The sequence below is a fragment of the Homarus americanus genome, unplaced genomic scaffold (assembly GCF_018991925.1).
Source record: "Homarus americanus isolate GMGI-L3 unplaced genomic scaffold, GMGI_Hamer_2.0 scaffold16430, whole genome shotgun sequence".
Lineage (NCBI taxonomy): Eukaryota > Metazoa > Arthropoda > Malacostraca > Decapoda > Nephropidae > Homarus > Homarus americanus.
In genome coordinates this window covers 2077600-2096473 of record NW_024729259.1, presented here as the reverse complement: position 1 = coordinate 2096473, position 18874 = coordinate 2077600, and the positions used below count along the sequence as shown (strand labels likewise).

At 43.1% G+C, this 18874-nt stretch overlaps 1 protein-coding gene across 3 annotated transcripts in view; it reads right to left on the bottom strand.

The window, feature by feature from the left end:
• Positions 1-2739: 2739 nt before the first annotated feature.
• Positions 2740-18874, bottom strand: part of LOC121866384 — a 25513-nt gene continuing 9378 nt past the window's right edge. For 2 of the 3 annotated variants that reach the window (XM_042366024.1, XM_042366025.1), the window contains exons 2-13: positions 10853-11492; positions 10532-10656; positions 10112-10285; positions 9661-10006; positions 8811-8944; positions 8093-8186; positions 7633-7772; positions 6601-6738; positions 5289-5770; positions 4535-4678; positions 4085-4163; positions 2740-3841 (exon numbers count right to left, since the gene is read on the bottom strand). In XM_042366024.1, the coding sequence (XP_042221958.1) occupies positions 3761-3841; positions 4085-4163; positions 4535-4678; positions 5289-5770; positions 6601-6738; positions 7633-7772; positions 8093-8186; positions 8811-8944; positions 9661-10006; positions 10112-10285; positions 10532-10656; positions 10853-10880 (1965 nt within the window). In that variant the 5' untranslated portion in view covers positions 10881-11492 and the 3' untranslated portion in view covers positions 2740-3760. The remainder of the gene's footprint in view (positions 3842-4084; positions 4164-4534; positions 4679-5288; positions 5771-6600; positions 6739-7632; positions 7773-8092; positions 8187-8810; positions 8945-9660; positions 10007-10111; positions 10286-10531; positions 10657-10852; positions 11493-18874) is intronic. The other variant, XM_042366026.1, reaches the window with a different exon arrangement.

Here is an 18874-nt window from a genome sequence, read left to right as displayed (position 1 = left end):
ATAGGCATACCGCAAGGGGAGGGTCCCACTGTGTTCTAAGGCATCACTTTTTTTACTAATATGTTAACTTTATTAATATTTTATTACAGTATTTTATCTATTACTGTATTGTACTGTTTTTATTATCCTTATTTTTTTATTTTCTTAACCAACGCTGTGGATTTATTATCATTATTATTATTATTACTATGATAGTATCGCATTATTATCTTTTAATTCACATTAATATTTTTTATATTTTTCTTACTTTCCGTTGTCTTGCTTTTATCAGTTATCACTCTCCCACTACCCATTATAATCCCTCTCCTCCATTACCCCTTATTCTCCCTCTCTCTCCCCAATACGCATTATTCTCTCCCCACTACCCATTATTCTCTCCCCACTACCCATTATTCTCTCCCTCATTTCCCCGTATTCTCTCTCTCCTTTCTCTCTCCCATTACCCATTATTTTCTCTCTCCCCATTACTAATTAATGTGGTTCTTCATGTACTTATTTACGGCGTTAATATAATAAATTGTTCCACGTGACTTGTGTATTAATGATATCCTTTGGTGGTGTTCGTGTGTGTGTGTGTGTGTGTGTGTATTCTGTATCTGTGTGTATTTTTTGGTGTGTGTGTGTGTGTGTATTCTGTATCTGTGTGTATTTTTTGGTGTGTGTGTGTGTGTGTGTGTGCATGAATTTTTTGGTGTGTGTGTGTGTGTCTATCTGGTGCATGTGTGTGTGTGTGTGTGTGTCTATCTGGTGAATGTGTGTGTGTGTGTGTGTGTGTTACCCTCCAGGGATGAAATAAAACACACGGCATTTTATAGTAATCATTTAATTATAAGTAATATTTGGAGACACAGTGAAGCTCCGGCGGTCTAACCTTAACAATACGCACGCGCACGCACACACACACACACACACACACACACACACACACACACACACACACACACACTAATGGATGTGTTGTGAGCTGACGACATGACAAATATCTCCTCAGTAGTGTGAACATAAAACACGACCAACTCACAAACTCACAAACGCCTTCAGTGTTATGAACTCACGACAAGACAAGACAAATTTCATCAGTGCTGTGAACTTACGACACGACCAACTCACAAACGCCTTCAGTGTTATGAGCTCACGACACAGCAAAATCACAAATTCCTCATCGGTGCTATGAGCTCACAACACGACATATATGTAGAAAAAAAATATATGCCCTACAGTATCACGTGTAAAACCTATTACAACTACAACTACCAACACCGACCGACCCACCCCCCCCCTCCTTAAAACAATAAACAGGGGGATTTAAATGCCTCATAAATTCCCCACAAGCCCACATGGTAACCAGTAAAGTGGAAACAAGACTGGCGAATCAAAAACAAGAAAACAAGATTGGGATGAGACGAGGATTAGAATGAGAAATCAGAACAATAGTGGCATGCCAGGACGAGATTGGCGAATCCGAGGAATAGAAATGGACTAATCAAGGAGAGATCAGGGGAAAATTCCAAGCGAGGGGGAAAAACTAAGAAAAAATATTGGCACACAGGACAAAAACATTGGCGAATCAGGACAAGTATTGGCGAATCACAAGTATTGACGAATCAGGACAAGTATTGGCGAATCAGGAAAAGCTTGACGAATCAGAACAAATATTGACGAATCAGAATAAGTATTGACGAATCAGGAAAAGCTTGACGGATCAGAAGAAGTATTGGCGAATCAGCACAAGTATTGGTGAATCAGGACATGATTGGCTTCTCGGGACAAAATTGTAAACAACGAACAAGATTGAATAACGAAGACATGATTGGCGAATTATGACGAATAATTGGCGAATGCTCATAATATTTGGCGAATGTGTCAAAAACTGGTCCGTGCTGACCTACAGACTTAATGCTCCATCTTGTATCCTAAATGCTCCCCCTAGTGCCCTAAATGCCCTCTTTTGACTCCTACATGCTCCACCTAGTGTCCTTAAACCCCTGTCTATAGCGTAAATGCTCTCTTATGTCCCAAATGCACCAACTAGCATCCCAAAGGCTATTTCGATTGTTCTAAAATAGCCCCCTTGTCGTCATAATGCCCCTAAGGCCTCATAAATGCCCCTTAGCGTCCAAAAAGGCCATATATATATTTTTTTTTAATGTTCCCTCGAGTATTATTGTACAAATTTCCCTTACAATATTTCAAATGTGTCCTAATGTCTCAGAAGACCATATTATATTGTGTAAATGTCCTTTCTTGCGTCGTAAAGGTCCCTAGTGTACTAAACGACCATATATTAAACAGATAAATGTCCCCTTTAACCTCCTATATTCCCTAATGTTTTAAAAGGCCCATATCTAAAGTGTAAATGGAGTTCTTCTATCGTTCTAAATGTTTCTACTGTCCTAAATGTCCTTTTGTGGTCTGAAATGGTGTTCCTGGTGCCCAATTTGCCACGCCCATCGAGTGGTTTCCCCGTGTGGTGTCCAAAATATAATCTGACAACCCCCTGAGTGTCTATCCATCTCTCGTGGGTCTATCCATCTATCATGAGTCTATCCATTTATCTATAATGTGTTTATCGTGAGTCTATCCATTTATATATTATGTGTCTATCCATCTATCATGAGTCTATCCATTTATCTATCATGTGTCTATTGTGAGTCTATATATATATATATATATATATATATATATATATATATATATATATATATATATATATATATATATATATATATATATAGTGTCTATTTATCTATCGTGAGTCTATCAATCTATCTACCGTGAGTATTCATCTATCTATCATGTATCTATCCATCTATCGTAAGTCTATCCATGTATCTAGTATGTGCTTATTCATCTATCTATAGTGAGTCTATCCATTTATATTTCCTGTATCTATCCATCTTTCATGAATCTATCCATGGTGAATCTATCCATCTATCATGAGTATCCATCTATCTTTCATGTGTTAATCCATCTATCGTGAGCCTATCTATCTATCATGTGTCTATCCATCTATCATGAATCTATCCATCTATCATGAGTCTATACATGCATCTATCGTGAGGCTATCTATCTATCTATCTATCTATCACACGTTCCCTCAAGTGTAATGGACCAAATGTAGCAAATAAAGTCTAGTTGGCCAAATCTAACGGGCCAATTCTAAGTGGCCAAGAGTAGCTGGCCATGTCCTGGAACTCCCAAGAAAAATAATGATGGAAAATTTTTGAAGATCCTGAATCGCCCTGACATATTTTGGATTATTCTGAGAGGTCCTATAAGTTCCTGGAGGATCTTGAAAGGTCCTGGAATGTCTTACATGGATTGTGGGGTATCCTTGGGGATCTTGAAACATCCTGGAGCGTCTTAGGATGTACAAGAGAGTCCTACAACTTCCTGGGGGCATCCTAAAGGTGACTTGGATTGTGCTGGAATGTCCTAAAGTGTCCTAAAACATCCTGGGGACATCCGGAAGGTGTCCAGGAATGTTCTGTGGTGTCCTACAACTTCCTGGGAGCATCCTGGAGGTGTCCTAGATTGTCCTGGAATGTTTTATAGTGTCCTACAACGTCCCGGGCGTCCTAGGTCATCCTAAAGGGTCCTGGATTGTCATGGGTTATCCTAAAGGGTGTTGGGTCGTCCTGGATTGCCTTGGAGGATCCCGGGGTGTCCTGGATTGTCATTGGAGGGTCTTCGGGTGTCCTGGATTGTCATTGGGGGGTCCTCGGGTGTCCTGGATTGCCTTGGAGGATCCCAGGGCATCCTAACCGAGTCCGAGGGCGTTGATGGATGAGGCGATGCTGCTAGCGCTGGAGGTGCACGAACGCTTCAGACCCCAGAAGCCCTGCAAGATTCACAACAGGTTTACACACATGACTATAACAGGTATACACACATGACTATAACAGGTATACACACATGACTATAACAGACATACACACATGACTACAACAGGTATACACACATGACTACAACAGGTATACACACATAACTACACCTGTTATACACACACATGACTACAACAGATACCCACATGACACAGCTGACTCGAGGGAGGAGGGTTCACAGGGGGGGTATGTATACTTACCGACGCACAGGTGGTCGCTGGGGGGACGGGGGGTGCTGCTCTTCGGGGTCGGGAGGGAGGATATCTGCTGGGTAGAATCCTAGAGAGAGAGAGACGTATAAGTAAACAGAGAGAGGCAGAGAGGGAATGCCCGTGTGTGTGTATAAACTTCACTCTTGACTGTTGAGTTGATGGGGGAAAGATAATTAATCTCTCAAAGTGTCTATCATCTTTTTTTCTGGTTCCATATTATCTTAAACGGCTCACGGTGGCCTGGGGTGGCCCTGCATGATCCTACATAGACTAATATGGCCTCTGTGTATGATTCTACATAGTCTTATATGGCCTGAAGTTGCCTTACATGTTCCTACATAGTCTAATAATCGACTGAGGTGGCCCTACATGGTCCTACGTATTCTTAAATGGCCGCTGGTGGTCCTATAATAGTTTTATGTGGCCTCTAATACTCACGTGCTGCGACACTTGGCGTTTCCGTCTCTCTTGGCACCAGCACGACAGGCGGAGAGGCCGGGCTCGAAGACATTGCCAGGGGAGGCGAACGGAAGTGGAGACCGGCGCTCACGATGGTGCATTGGTGACGACATGGGCACCAACCTGTAGGAGGAAGTAAGAGGGAAGTTATCAGGGAAGTACCAAGAGGACAGTACCAGTAGGATATCACCACAAGGACAGTAACGACGTGAGGATACATTCATGACACACAGGCACCTTCTCTAACTCATATTGTCCCCTCTCTCTCTCTCTCTCTCTCTCGTACACAGGATGACTGGAAGGTGAGGCACTGAACCACACACTCACACAGTAAACAGACCAGAATGTAGATTATTATATCCTGTGGTTTGTGCTGACATTGTTTCTGAACTGTTGCAAGTTTGATCCTGCCAGGGAAGGTGTCGGGACGTCTTGTGTTTCTCGCCCTCGTACAGACACTGACCCTCATACAGACACTGACCCTCGTACAGACACTGACCCTCGTACAGACACTGACCCTCGTACAGACACTGACCCTCGTACAGACACTGACCCTCGTACAGACACTGACCCTCGTACAGACGCTGACCCTCGTACAGACACTGACCCTCATACAGACACTGACCCTCGTACAGACACTGACCCTCGTACAGACACTGACCCTCGTACAGACACTGACCCTCGTATAGACACTGACCCTCGTGCAGACATTGACCCTCGTACAGACACTCACCCTGCTAGGAAGCCAAGGATGGTGATGGAACCGTTAACGGTGACGAAAGGAGCAGAGAAGGCGCTCATGTGGGTCGGGAACATCAAGACACCGTCCACCTCGTTCTGTGCCGGGTGATGGTTGGCCACCACCGGCGCGCCAATATAGGCTGATGTCGATTCTTCGTCGTCGTCCTCGTACTCCACAGGCGGCACGACAGACTGCCCGATCTTAGGATTATTCCAGATATACGTTCCTGCTGGAGTAGTCTTCGTCTTGGTCTTCTTGTAGGGCTTGGCGGAGGAGGGTGAGGTAGATGATGTAGAAGAGGTGGAAGAGGAAGAATCTTCCCTGGGTAAAAGGCTGCCGAACATCTCGACAATGGCTTGGACAGCGTCAGAGTCGAGCACGAGGTAGCCCGCGTCTTCCAAGGAGGAACAGACGCCTCGCAGTAGCTCCAGGGAGAGGGAGTAATACTGGTCCGACGAGCAGATGGCCGGCTTCTGTAGAGGGAGTGTTCAAGGGTGGTTAGAAAGCTCTCAGGTGATTAGGAAGTTCTCAGGGTGATTAGGAACTTCTCTGGGGTGTCAGGGAGTAAATAGGGGTATCAGGGATGTTCTGGGCTATAGAATACAAAGGGTGTTCAAGGGTCTTTAAAGAGTTCTCAAGGATGTTCAGTAATGTTCAGGAGGAATGCAAAGGTTTTCACAAAGTTCTCAAGGGTGTTCGGGGGAATACAAAGGGTGTCTAAGGGTGTTCATTTATGCTGCTGCTCATAAAGTGCACATGGTAGGAGGAGGGATGGGGGAATTGGGGGGGTATAAAGGCTATATAATGAAACCTTGCATGGCTATATTCAGGGATACACGGTAAACAATATCTAGGCTATATTAAGGGGTATTTAGAGGGCTAAATTCAACGCTTATTTAAGGGCAACACATGAAGTTATACCACAGCTATAGTCAGGGGTGTATACGTTAATAATTTAGCTGTATCATAGGCCATTTAAAGGGATATATATATATATATATATATATATATATATATATATATATATATATATATATATATATATATATATATATATATATATATATATATATATATATATATATATATATATATATAGGGCTATAATCACGGCTATCTAGATCATGAAGCCAAGGACTAGCTGAACATTAAGGTGTATCTACTGTTTATGCTCAGCGTTATCTAGAACACACAATCAGGGCCATCTAGAACACACAATCAGGGCCATCTAAAACCCATTAAGAACTATATAGGGAAACAGGGATACACAAACTAGTAAAATAGCCCTTAAGGGAGAACTCACCGACCCGACTTGGTAACACTTGCCATCCTTCAGGGCTGGGACGTAAGGAAGGTCTTCAGGGCCTCGTTTCAGATTCAGGCCCTTACAAGGATCCGGCCGACATACAGGTGGGTTTCTGAAGTCATCGAACCAGAATACCTGAAGGAGAGGAGGTCTTGTTAGTGTGTTTATAGGGGGAGGAGATATAGGTCTTGTTAAATAGGGAGTGTTTATAAGGGTGTTTGTAGGTCTTGTTAAATAGGGGATTTTTATACGGGGAGGTGCAGGTCTTGTTAAATAGGGGGTGTTTATATGGGGAGGAGGTGTAGGTCTTGTTAAATCTGGGGTACTGAGTTTGTTAGATAGAAGAGAAACCCTTCTTAAATTAGTGTATAGGGCATCTTACCTGTCTGGGGGCAATGATTAGCTTCTCACCTGTCTGGGGGCAATAATAAGCTTCTCACCTGTCTTGGGGTTAATGATTAGTTTCTCACCTGTATGGGGGAAATAATTAGTTTCTCACCTGTCGGGGGCAATGATTAGTTTCTCATCTGTATGGGGCAATAATTAGTGTATCACCTGTATGTGGGCAATAATTAGTTTTTCACCTGTATGGGGGCAATGATTAGTTCCTCACCTGTATAGGGGCAATAATCAGCTTCTTATCTCTCCTAGAAGAACAAAAATAAGCCTCTGAAGTCTCATCTATCTAAAATGGCCAATAATCACCCTCTCACCTGTCCTAAAGGGGGCAATAATCACCCTCTCACCTGTCCTAAAGGGGGCAATAATCACCCTCTCACCAGTCCTAAAGGGGGCAATAATCACCCTCTCACCTCTCCTAAAGGGGACAATAATCACCTCCTCACCTGTCCTAAAGGGGGCAATAATCACCCTCTCACCTCTCCTAAAGGGGACAATAATCACCTCCTCACCTGTCCTAAAGGGGGCAATAATCACCCTCTCACCTCTCCTAAAGGGGACAATAATCACCTCCTCACCTGTCCTAAAGGGGGCAATAATCACCCTCTCACATGTCCTAAACCCTCTCACCTGTCCCGGGGGGCAATTACTGATGTGGCCAAGGACGGGCTCACACACGTCATCGTCCAGATCATCGTCCTCCTCGTAGGTACCGTCAGGACACCCACACACAGGCGTCCCATAGCTGGTGGTGAAGAGTTGGCGGCCAGCTGATGGAGGGAGAGGGAGGGTAAGTGGGCGGTAGGGAGAGGGAGGCAGTGAATGGATAGGGGAGTATATTTATAGACAGGAGTATAAATCATAATAAGGAATCACTCAACTAACCATCTAGATTCTAGGAAGTTAGCCAACCAACTAGCCAATCACTCAGCCAGCTAACTAACTAGCCTGTTAGCCAATTAGCCAGCCAACCATTTAGCCAACCAACCATCTAGCCAGTCAACTAAATAGCCAGCCAATCAACCAACTTGCAAATCAGTCAGCCAGCCAACCAACCAATTAGCGAGTCAGTAAACCAGTCAATACTCACGGGGACAGATGCCATACTCCCGGGGGTCGTGACACTGCTGGTCACTGAAGACGAACACACGGTCAGGTGCACACAGTCGCGGCCCGCAGAAACCCTGTGGGAGATGGTGGTGGTAAGTGAGGTACTCTATATCTATCTCTTTCTCACTATCTATCTTTCTCATTAACTCAATCTATCTATCTCTCATTATCTGGTTCTTTCTCTTTCTCATTCATTCTCTCTGTCTGTCTACAATTCTATCTATCTATATTTTTGGACAAAGCTCAATAAGCATTTCAAGGGTCCGATAAATCTCTCTCTCTCTCTCTCTCTCTCGGGTCCAGATAAATCTCTCTCTCTCTCTCTTTCACCTCCCTCTCTCTCTCTCTTTTCACCTCCCCTCTCTCTCTCTCTTTCATCCCCCTCTCTCTCCTTCACCCCTCTCTCTCTCTCCTTCACCCCCCTCTCTCTCTCTTTCACCCCCCTCTCTTCCTCTCTTTCACCCCCTCTCTCTCCCCTTCACCCCCCTCTCTCTCTCTTTCACCCCCTCTCTCTCTCTTTCACCCCCCCTCTCTCTCTTTCACCCCTCTCTCCTTCACCCCCCTCTCTTTTTACCCCCTCTCTCTCTTTCACCCCCCCCTCTCTCTCCTTCACCCCTCTCTCTCTCTCTTTCACACACACTTCTCCGCCTACCTCTCATCTCTTTCTCTCTAACTATCTCCCTGCCCCTCCCTCTCACCTTCCGTGTGTAGGGATCCATCAGGAGAATGTCATTATCTTCACAAGGTCCTTGGCTCAACACCTCATAACAGTCACCGTCCTCAGCCAAGATCTCGTCTCTTTCACAAGGATCTACTCGCTGGTCATCCGGGCCTGTAAGAGGGTGAGTCGTGAGTGTCAGGAAGTGATGAGTGAATGGTGATGGAATGATGCTTAAGTCACGAGTGAATGGTGAGTATTGAGTAAGTGATGAGTAATATGGTGAGTAATTGGTGAGTAAATGGTGAATCAATAGTGAGTTAACGGCGAGTTATTGGTGAGCAAGTGGTGGGCAAATGATGAATATTACACATGAATAAGTAAACAATAATAATAATAGATATGATGAATAAGTCTCCCAAGAGTAAATTGTTGATGTAAGATATGACGTAATTCCTACACGTCATCTGAGTGGTGAAGAAGGATCCTACGTCTTCTGATTGGTGGATAGGAATTTTACATATCTTCTGATTGGTTGAGAGATCTTAAAAGACGTCTGATTGACTAAGAGACATTAAAAGTCATCTGATTGGCTAAGAGACCTTAAAAGTCCCCTGATTGGTTAGGAAAACCCTACATGTCGTCTGATTGGCTAAAAAATCTCGAAACACCTTTTGATTGGTGGAGAGAGACCTTACACGTCCTCTGACTGGAGGGATGAAGACATGAATATTCGGGGTGAGTGTCCGGCAGAAAACAGGTTTATTGGGCGGGACCTGTTGTGTGTGTGTGTGTGTGTGTGTGTGTGTGTGTGTGTGTGCGTGTGTGTGTGTGTGTGTGTGTGTGTGTGTGTGTGTGTGTGTGTGTGTGTGAAGTAACACCCATCTCACCTGGTACATGCCCCAACAGCGTCGGTATACGAAGGTTTGGAACAACTTCTCTCTTCTTTCTACTGTGAGACAAATCCTGACCCAGCGTGGCATTATCATACTCGGGAAGAATACTACTATCAACCTCTTCCTTCTTCTTATTCTCTTCCATCTCCTCCTTCATCAAAATCGTATCCATTCGCCTCTTCTTCTCTAGTTCCTGTTTATATTTCTCCTTTAAGATGTCTATGACCCTCTTCTTGATGACATTGAGTTGGCCCTCTTCATTGACTTTATCCACCTCGATGCCAGACAGTGCCATGCGAAGGTCAGGCAGCTCCAGCGTCAGGGGAAGAACTCCGCCAGGCTGGTGAAGTAGAGGGAAGAGTTAGTTGTGCTGGGGCTGTAATGATGACACACACACACACACACTAATACACATAAATGCACATGCACATACACACACACTCACCAGACCAAGCGGTATGCCTGCTAGCCCGGCGGCGCAGTTCGCCAGGCTAGCCATGGCGAACACCAGACCAATGATGGAGACGCCCTGCATGGTCCAGAAGGCCGTGGACCCGTAGGCCGCCCCTGGGGTGTTACACTCCTGTCGATTGGAGATGGTGATGCTGGTGTCCTCTATCTGATAGTGAAGAGGGTAACGGTGAGTGGTGGTAATGATGAGGAGGGTAATGGTGAAACGTGATGGTGACAGGTACTGATAGTGAGAGGTGGTGGTGATGATGATGAACAATGGTGATAATAATGATGACAGTGATAGTGCTCTAATAATAACAATAATATCAATAACAAAAACAATAAGTCCATTTAATTTACAATACAAAACCGAGATAATATCCAGAGTGAGAGACAGGTAGGGACAATTTACCTCAAAGGGGCAACAGAGCCAGGGGACTAGAGGACAGGTGAGAGGCGAGAGAGCGAGAGTTAGGATCCACTGTAGTGTCTCTCCCAGGTATCTCTCACAGGGCAGCTCCACGAAGGGTATGTAACCTGAAGGAGAGACCGAGATGTTTCAGAGACTAGAAATAATAATGAGAATAATAATAATGACAATGAGAATGAGAGCAATAGTAGTAATAATGAGTAATAGTAATAATGATACTACTACTACTACTACTACTACTAATAATAATAATAATAATAATAATGTCGGTCTCAGTCCAGTACAGTTTAGTCACACACTTACCTCCGTGTCCGGGTGGTAAGTAGACCATGGTTACGGTCTCAGTGGTCTTATTGGGGTCTTTTGTTGTTTGTTTTGAGACCCTTGATGTGGTCTTCTTTTGCGGACTTAAGAGGTCTTTTGAAGTCTTTTGTTGCGGTCCTTCACTGTCTATTTAAGTCATTTTATTTGCGGTCTTTTGATACCTTAACTGCCCGCTTTAACCGTTCCCTTACGGTCTCTGATTGCGGTCTTTCTTGTGACCTTCTCTGCGGTCGTTTGAAGTCTCTGGTAGTCGTTTTTGCTTTGGTCTTTTTTGGACTATTTTTCTGTGTTTTTGTCGACGTTCTTCGGAGACTCGTGCGGGTTTTTTGTCGTCGTTTTTAATCTCGACTTAACAAGATCCGGTTTTTTCTTCTTCAATGTTTACAAATGTAACGTGTGACTTTCCTTAAATAGATTCACTTTGCCCTTGAGACAGATTCTGGTTTTGATTCACTTGGTCTCTGGTGAGTTAGTTCTTTGAGTTGAGTCACTCAATCCCTACAAGTAATGAGTCAGTTCTTTGAGTAGTCACTCAATCCTTACAGGTGTTAAGTCAGCTGGTGAGTCAATCACCGCAGCTAGTGAGTCACTCAGTCACTGCAACTGGTGAGTCAGTTTCCTGCAACAGTGAAGAAAGAGGGAAGAAAGGTCAGTGTATTGATGAAGTCAGTGACCCTTACTTACCGAGCCAGGCCACAGGTCACTGTAAAGGTGTATTCAAGTTAGTGATTCAACACACACACACACACACGTACACATTATTATGATGCAATCAGTCAGGTAGAAAAGTTAACTACCACAGTCAATTACCATATCTAAAATCACCCTACCACTGAGAATGTTATGATATACGCCCTTTATACCACTGAAAATATATCGTATCAGAAGTCATTATCTAATACCCTATGAATATATACAGTAATGCTCTCCTTTGTTAGCACCCGTCAACATGTCATAACACACGCCGGAAGACCTTGTTGACAAGAATATAACCGGGTGTTTGCATACCAAGAAGTTCACGTGGGGTTGAATGGAAAAGTCAAGGTCGCTCAGTGACTAGACACTCCAACTTTTCAGTCGAGCGAGATGAATGAAAAACTCCAGGGTCGCTTAGACTCCTGCGACGAACCTAACCAAGCACTCGAGGCCGACGTGATACCTAAACCAGTTTAGTATCATCATTATCACAGCAGGTTTGGAGGTATTGTGTGTTATTTGTAAATTTTAAGTTTTTTATTTGCTATACACAATGACCATCGACGCCGCCGCCAGCCAACTCGGCAAGAGGTGGCAACAATTGCTGGTCATCTCTCGCGCCATTGTTTTTTTCCCTCGTGCTCGACGCCACTTGACAAACATTTTTCTCTCCACACTGTCGCCATCTTCTATAAACATTATTATTCCTTTATCAAAAAAATTCTTGACAATATTCTTTTGGGTTTACATAACTTGCTTCGTAAAAATGTTTCTTTTATTCAGTAAAATTTAATATCACGATCTCTGGCAACAAGACTAGGAAGCTTTGCGCCCGACGTGTGTCTAATGTTTTTACTTCTGCTTCATTGGTAAACACGTCTTGGCTTCAGACTCACAGGGGGGCAGTAAAATAAATTATAACATCACCTTTTAACCGGAATGTTAGACAGGTTCTTAATAACCATCATTAAAAACTACAACACAAACACAACAGCTAACTACAAAATGGCGTCAGAACCTTCCCGAGACTCAACTATATACGAACATATCTTTGAGAACCTGAGCCCCTCCAGTCCACCAGACATGACAAAGCTGATTATTTTTTGTCTCTAATTTTAATGACAATGAATAAATTAAAGTCTTATTAGCATGGCAATCAACCGAGTGTACTTGAGTGACGTCATCAACCTGGGAGTCAAATGAGTGTCCGGGAGTTAATTACGTCACAAAATAAGAACCAGAATGAGTGGCTTGAATAAACACACGTCTATTGTTTTATGCCAAAGGAATTTTTTTTATTTTTTCAGTGTCGAATTATTTTACTCTTTATGCCTCGAGTGGAAGAGGCGACCACTGAAGTACGAGATGACACAGACAGACAGATAGATAGATAGATAGATAGATAGATAGATAGATAGAAACAAGAGCTTCAACCACTGACTAATTAAAATCTGTATTAATTCACATCGCTGAAGGTCACTGGAATTATGTTCCCTTTCCCAGAGCCACGCCTCGTTGTTTACAAACATATCTCTGGGCAAGTAAGGTATTGTTTGTGTCTGGTTAAGGCTAGGTTAGTTAAGTTTATGTTAAGGTAAGTTTAGGTTAGTTTATGTTAAGGTAAGTTTAGGTTAGTTTATGTTAAGGTAAGTTTAGGTTAGTTTATGTTAAGGTAAGTTTAGGTTAGTTTATGTTAAGGTAAGTTTAGGTTAGGAGTTGAGGATAGGGTAGGTTAAGTTAGGTTTAGGTACAGATAGGTTAAGTTTAGTTAGGTTACATTACTGTAGATATAAGACAAGACTTTATATATAAGCAAGACATTTATTTCCCGAGCACGAAATTCTCTCTAACGATGTATGAATTAATATCCATAGCCCCTCCTCCCTCCCCTCAGCCATGAACTAGACACAAGACAACAGTGAAGTCAGACACAAGACACTTTTATAGCCATTTTTGTCCAACTAGATTTTTTACGTGATGTAGCATAATTGATGAAACCTGTTAGATGAGTTTTGTTGCCATCGGTTGGGTTATTAGGTATGTTTGCTGTACGAACTTTGGGCAGCAGTGATCATCACGTTGTCGGGCGTATGATGAGATATAGATCGGCAGCGTTACTCATAGGAATTTCCGTCTCTCTTTTTTCTCTCTCTCTCTCTCTCTTTCTCTCTCTCTCTCTCTCTCAGGATTTACACAGGCTAGTAAGTAGTGAGCAAAAGGCTTATATGTTCAATCTCTCTCTCTCTCTAACTTCCTTACACCACTGCAGGATGACCCCACCCTTGTGACCTTGCCCGACCTCTTTTCTTCTCCCCCCCTGTCTAGACCCAAGAGCGGGTAGGGGTGACCTTTTATAGCTAGGGAGCGGCGGGGGGAAGGGTGGGAGGGGTGGAGGGTTCATCTGGAGCAAAGTGGGGGAAGGGTTGGGTCGCTGGGGGGTGAGAGAGCGAAGGAGGAAGTGTTAAAAGGTAATGGTGGTGGTGGTGGTTGTTGTGGAGGTGGTGGTGATTGTGATGGTGGTTGTTGTTGTGGTGGTGATTATAATTGTAGTGGTTGTGGGTATAGTATTGGTAGTGGTGGTTGCTTTGGTGGTAGTGGTGGTGAAGGTTGTTATGGTGGTGACTGTAATTGTGGTAGTTGATAATAATAAAAAAAACGATACTAAAGCCATGAAGAAATCCCTGATGAAGCGTATTTACCCGATTTAACCGTTTTAACGGACTTATCAGTACTGTTGTAACGGCTTTAACGGATTCCACTGCCCCGATCATTCCAAGTAGGTAGAACTAAACTGTCTGACCTTGAATACTAAATGATTCTACCTTTCCTCGAAGGGTTGTGTGAGTGTGTTGCAGAGTAGATGAGACCGGGTTCGCACACACACGCTTTCACACGCACATACAGTCACACACACACACACACACACACAGGGTACAGATTGACACATAAATAACATAAGTCCGGGGTCAGCCTTCAACCTCATGATCTGATGACGTGCATGATTCTGGCGCATGACGGACGTGATGACTCCATTCCCCCACCCCCTCCTCCTTCCCTCCCCCCTTCCTCTTTCCACCTCCCAGCCCCCAAAGGACACAATAACATTAAAGAAATAGCATACGCACACACGCACGCACACATACGCAAACACACACACACACAACCGGAAACTAACACGGTGACAAAGAACAAGGGCGTCTTATTAATTAACTGATGCTATCTACAACCAGAAGTGAAAATGATGATAGAGATACCATTAACAATTTTACTACTGATACTACAAATAATAATAATAATAAATAGTAAAAAATAATGACAATGACAATAATAATAATAAAAAGACAACAATCTTCAGTCTCTTATTGATTCAGCTATACACTGATCGAAAAGTCCCTGTGCACCTTTACAACTAAACACTTGTAGTTGTCCTCTGTTTTATCTTTACCATTATCGATAATTATTCTACTTACACTATACACTAATAATGGAGACTACTTCCTATATCTACTGTGAACATTTCTAATATTTACTGCAGTAGAACAAGGTATATAACAGTGGAGATATAACAAGGAAGTATAGTGGTTTAATTACAACAGGTGCACAGGGACTTATTGATCACCCTCTACCTGCCTAATGTCCAGATTCTCAAGGGTATGTAAGATTATTCCTTATAATTGATGACGCGAGAATCCAGGTGAGATATGATTGGCTTCCTTGAGTTAAAACGTAAACAAGATGATCGAAAATGGCGTCAAAATTACAGAGACTCGATACTGTTAAACGAAAATGGCTGTCAAAATATTACTGTGAATCAATAGTAATTTTGTAGAGGTGAGTTGTGTCAAGTCATGGCGGATGAGTCTGTGTCAAGTCATGGCGGATGAGTCTGTGTCTTTGTGTCTTTTCATCAATATATTGTGACCTTGATATTTGACCTGTTGACCTTAAAACATATAGCAGGTGTAGGGTGTGTCATGGTGAATAGTGATTGGCTGAGTAAGTGGGTATACATGTTGGTATTCATCCCGTTGTCATGTAGGATACGTAGTTATACAGTTCGTTTGCGGTATACATACAGATGGGATTCATTATCTTAGATGGTTTCGGTCTCCAAAGATTCGAATCTCTGAGGACTTGGACGAATCTTTTACGTTTGGATTATAGTACTTGTCCTGATAGTTCCGGACAACATGCAGCTAAGGTCTTTTAAACACACGACACAAGGTCAGATATTAAATCAAATGACATTTAGAAATAAGGAAATATATGTTTTCTGTCTCAATGTGCGAGACCTTACTGTGTAGAGAAGCTGCGCAAACGTCACACACAGATCAGCTGATGGTTTTGTTAACAGAGAGTGGATCAAGTCTCCTGTTACCAGTACTACCCCAGGTATAAAAGTATTGTTGAGTGTATAGACATAAAGGGAAGACCCAGGGGACGTATGTATAGTCTTCAACATGTAAACAATAAGACACTTGATGGGCGGCAGAACAACACGGAAAATCCTGCAGTCGACTGTCCTTCCAAGGTTGTTGATGTTGACGTTATACTGCGCGGCGGGCGAACTGTGATGTAATGGTCAGCGTGCTCGCCTCGCAAGCGAGCGGACCCTGGTTCGATCCCCGGACTGGGTAAATTATGGGCAAGTTTCTTTACGGCATTTCCCAGCAGTAATTGGGAACCTGGCTGTTAATCGATTTGCGGATCATATTCCGGGGTAATGGTTAGCCAGTGCTGTTGGCGAGTTGTGTTGGCGACAGCTTCTACACCTTAAACAAATTCACGCCTAGGGGCAACCATTATTATTTACACTGCGCGTCAACATCTAGATCTCTTCAGCTAGTAACTAGGCTTCTGTTACGAGCTGTCTGTATAAAAGGTCAGTACAGGACGGAAGCAACTCACTTCAGAAAGTTTAAATTATGTAATCTTGCAGGAACATCAACACAGTATTCTAAAAAAAAAATCCAGTCAAACAATGTCTGATTGTACTTTGAGTTAATAGCTTCGTATTGTTATTGTAGGCTGGTTTACACGGTTCGTCCCTGGTCTAGGATGTTTAATGATAATTGACCATCATGTGTTGGTACTGAGGCTTAGTTGAGAACAGTAACAATTATCTTACACCAGACGGTCGTGAGGGGCGGGGTGGATACAGTACACTGAAGCCGAAGCCTGAGTTACTTTTAAAGTTAGGTACAGCACTTATTCTGCAGTTGGGTCGACAGGGGGGCAACCTACTCAAGACACCGATTGTGGGATTTGAACCGGTGACTGTTGGGGAAGAGAGTGTTGTGTCCACTCGGGTACAGCGCCATCTATTTTCACCTAATTGAGGTAAATGACATGCTATTATCGTACCTGGAAATAACCAATTTTATTCTTTATTCAATCATGATTTAATTTTACACAGCTAAACTCTTTTATATTTCCAGTGTTTTGGTCACACAAAAACTGGTCGTGATGTGAGAGATACAGTGTTCAAGTCTGGGCACAGCACACGACACTCTGCTCTAGTACTTCACCACAAGTTATAGCTCTCTCTCTCTATACATACACCAAAACTAACTAATCCCATCTAGTTTATATTCTTTTTTAAACTATTCTAACACTCTAACAAAATTAAAAGACTGTATGAGGAAAAAAATGGTTCGTTTGTTCCATGACGTGCGTGAGTTAACCCGACGTCCGCCTCACCCAGTGTAAACAGAAGCGCATCACGTGTGTTGTGTGAGGTCAGCGCAGCACCACGAAATTCAGGTTGATCAAAAAGTCCCTGTGCACCTGAACAATATACAGTAGTTGTTCCTTGTTATACTCACCTTGTTATATACTTGTTCTATACTGATAATAAATAATGAAAATAGTAACCTCTTTCAACTCTCATCATTTCCAATTATAACTGCAAATAGAACAAAGTGAACAAAGTATATAACAATTTAGGTATAGCAAAGAACAACTATCCTCAGTATTACAAATGCACAGGGACTTTTAGATCACCCAGTACAGGGATGTCTTGGCCACTATCAACACTCAGTCCTAAAGTTTTCAGACGACAACATGTAAGAAAATAACTCCCCGTTTAGTAAGAGAGTTTTAGTGCCTTCATAGACCCCATTACAAATAGGCTCCATTACAAATAGACCCCTGTCCAGATACATCTTTCCTTGGTTTAATATGTTTGACAGTGACTTATTACGTGTGTTTACCAATGCAAAGCTTCATGTAACGTAACGACCCGAACAGACCTGGACCAAACTAATTCTGATCAATGTGTGTATAAACAGGTGGATTTCGGCCAAAGTTACAGTAATTTTGTAGTATAATGTCTGATAAACCATTGTTCATTGTCTATGTTTATGTGGGTTTAGGTTTCCGGGTAAGACTGTTATGGCGGTGTAGTCAGACGAGCAGTAAAGGAATCTGGCTGAGCGGAATTAAGATTTTATGGTCAGAAACACTGAGAAATTTATTTGATGGGATTTTTGGTTCTTTCCAGGTAGAGTTGTCATGCTGCGTCAACACTGAACATACACCCATATTCAGTGTTCACCTGAGGTATATATCGGAGCTGTTCTCTGTAATCTTTAGTACAACCACAGCTGAGCACCTGAAAGCGAGTGCCACGACATCAGTATTGGCAGTTCAGAATAAGATCCTCTTACGCCGTCCACAGCGTGTGTGTGTGTGTACAAGGTAACGGCTGCTACACGTATACACCCCCGGGTGTCGCACGTTTTCACCGAGTGATGACCACCTTGCCGAGAAACTGAACTCCGGCCACTCACTCATCTCCTTAGCAACTTGAGGAGTTCCGTCGTGTTGTGTTTCACTAGAAGGAATTCCGATCAGATTCTCGTCTCTCAGCTCGTCTTCCTTCACCATTCTCTGTTCTTGTTTCAGCTGTCTGTACAGCACGCACTGACGACGATGTCAGTCTTGCTAACAGCTTCAGCTTGGAAAATCCTGTAAGTATCTGGACGCAAAAGCCATTGCACACACGTTGGGCAATGATAAGAGCCAGTCACTGCCCTCCTCCACACACTGACTGGCTGTGGCATCACCTCATAGTTCACGTTAAGAGAAAAACCTACGTGGTGGTCATCACAGGGTGTCACGCCGCGCTATACACGTACACAAACTATTAGCAGGTAACGTGACCCTCAACAGATATATTGTAGTTACCTACGACTCAATAATGTGAACACGGCCAAACTGGTCGTGTTCACACACCAAGACAAAGACAACAACATCCACCAACACAGGACGTCCTCGACCGGCACTGCTCCAAGTGGGATACCA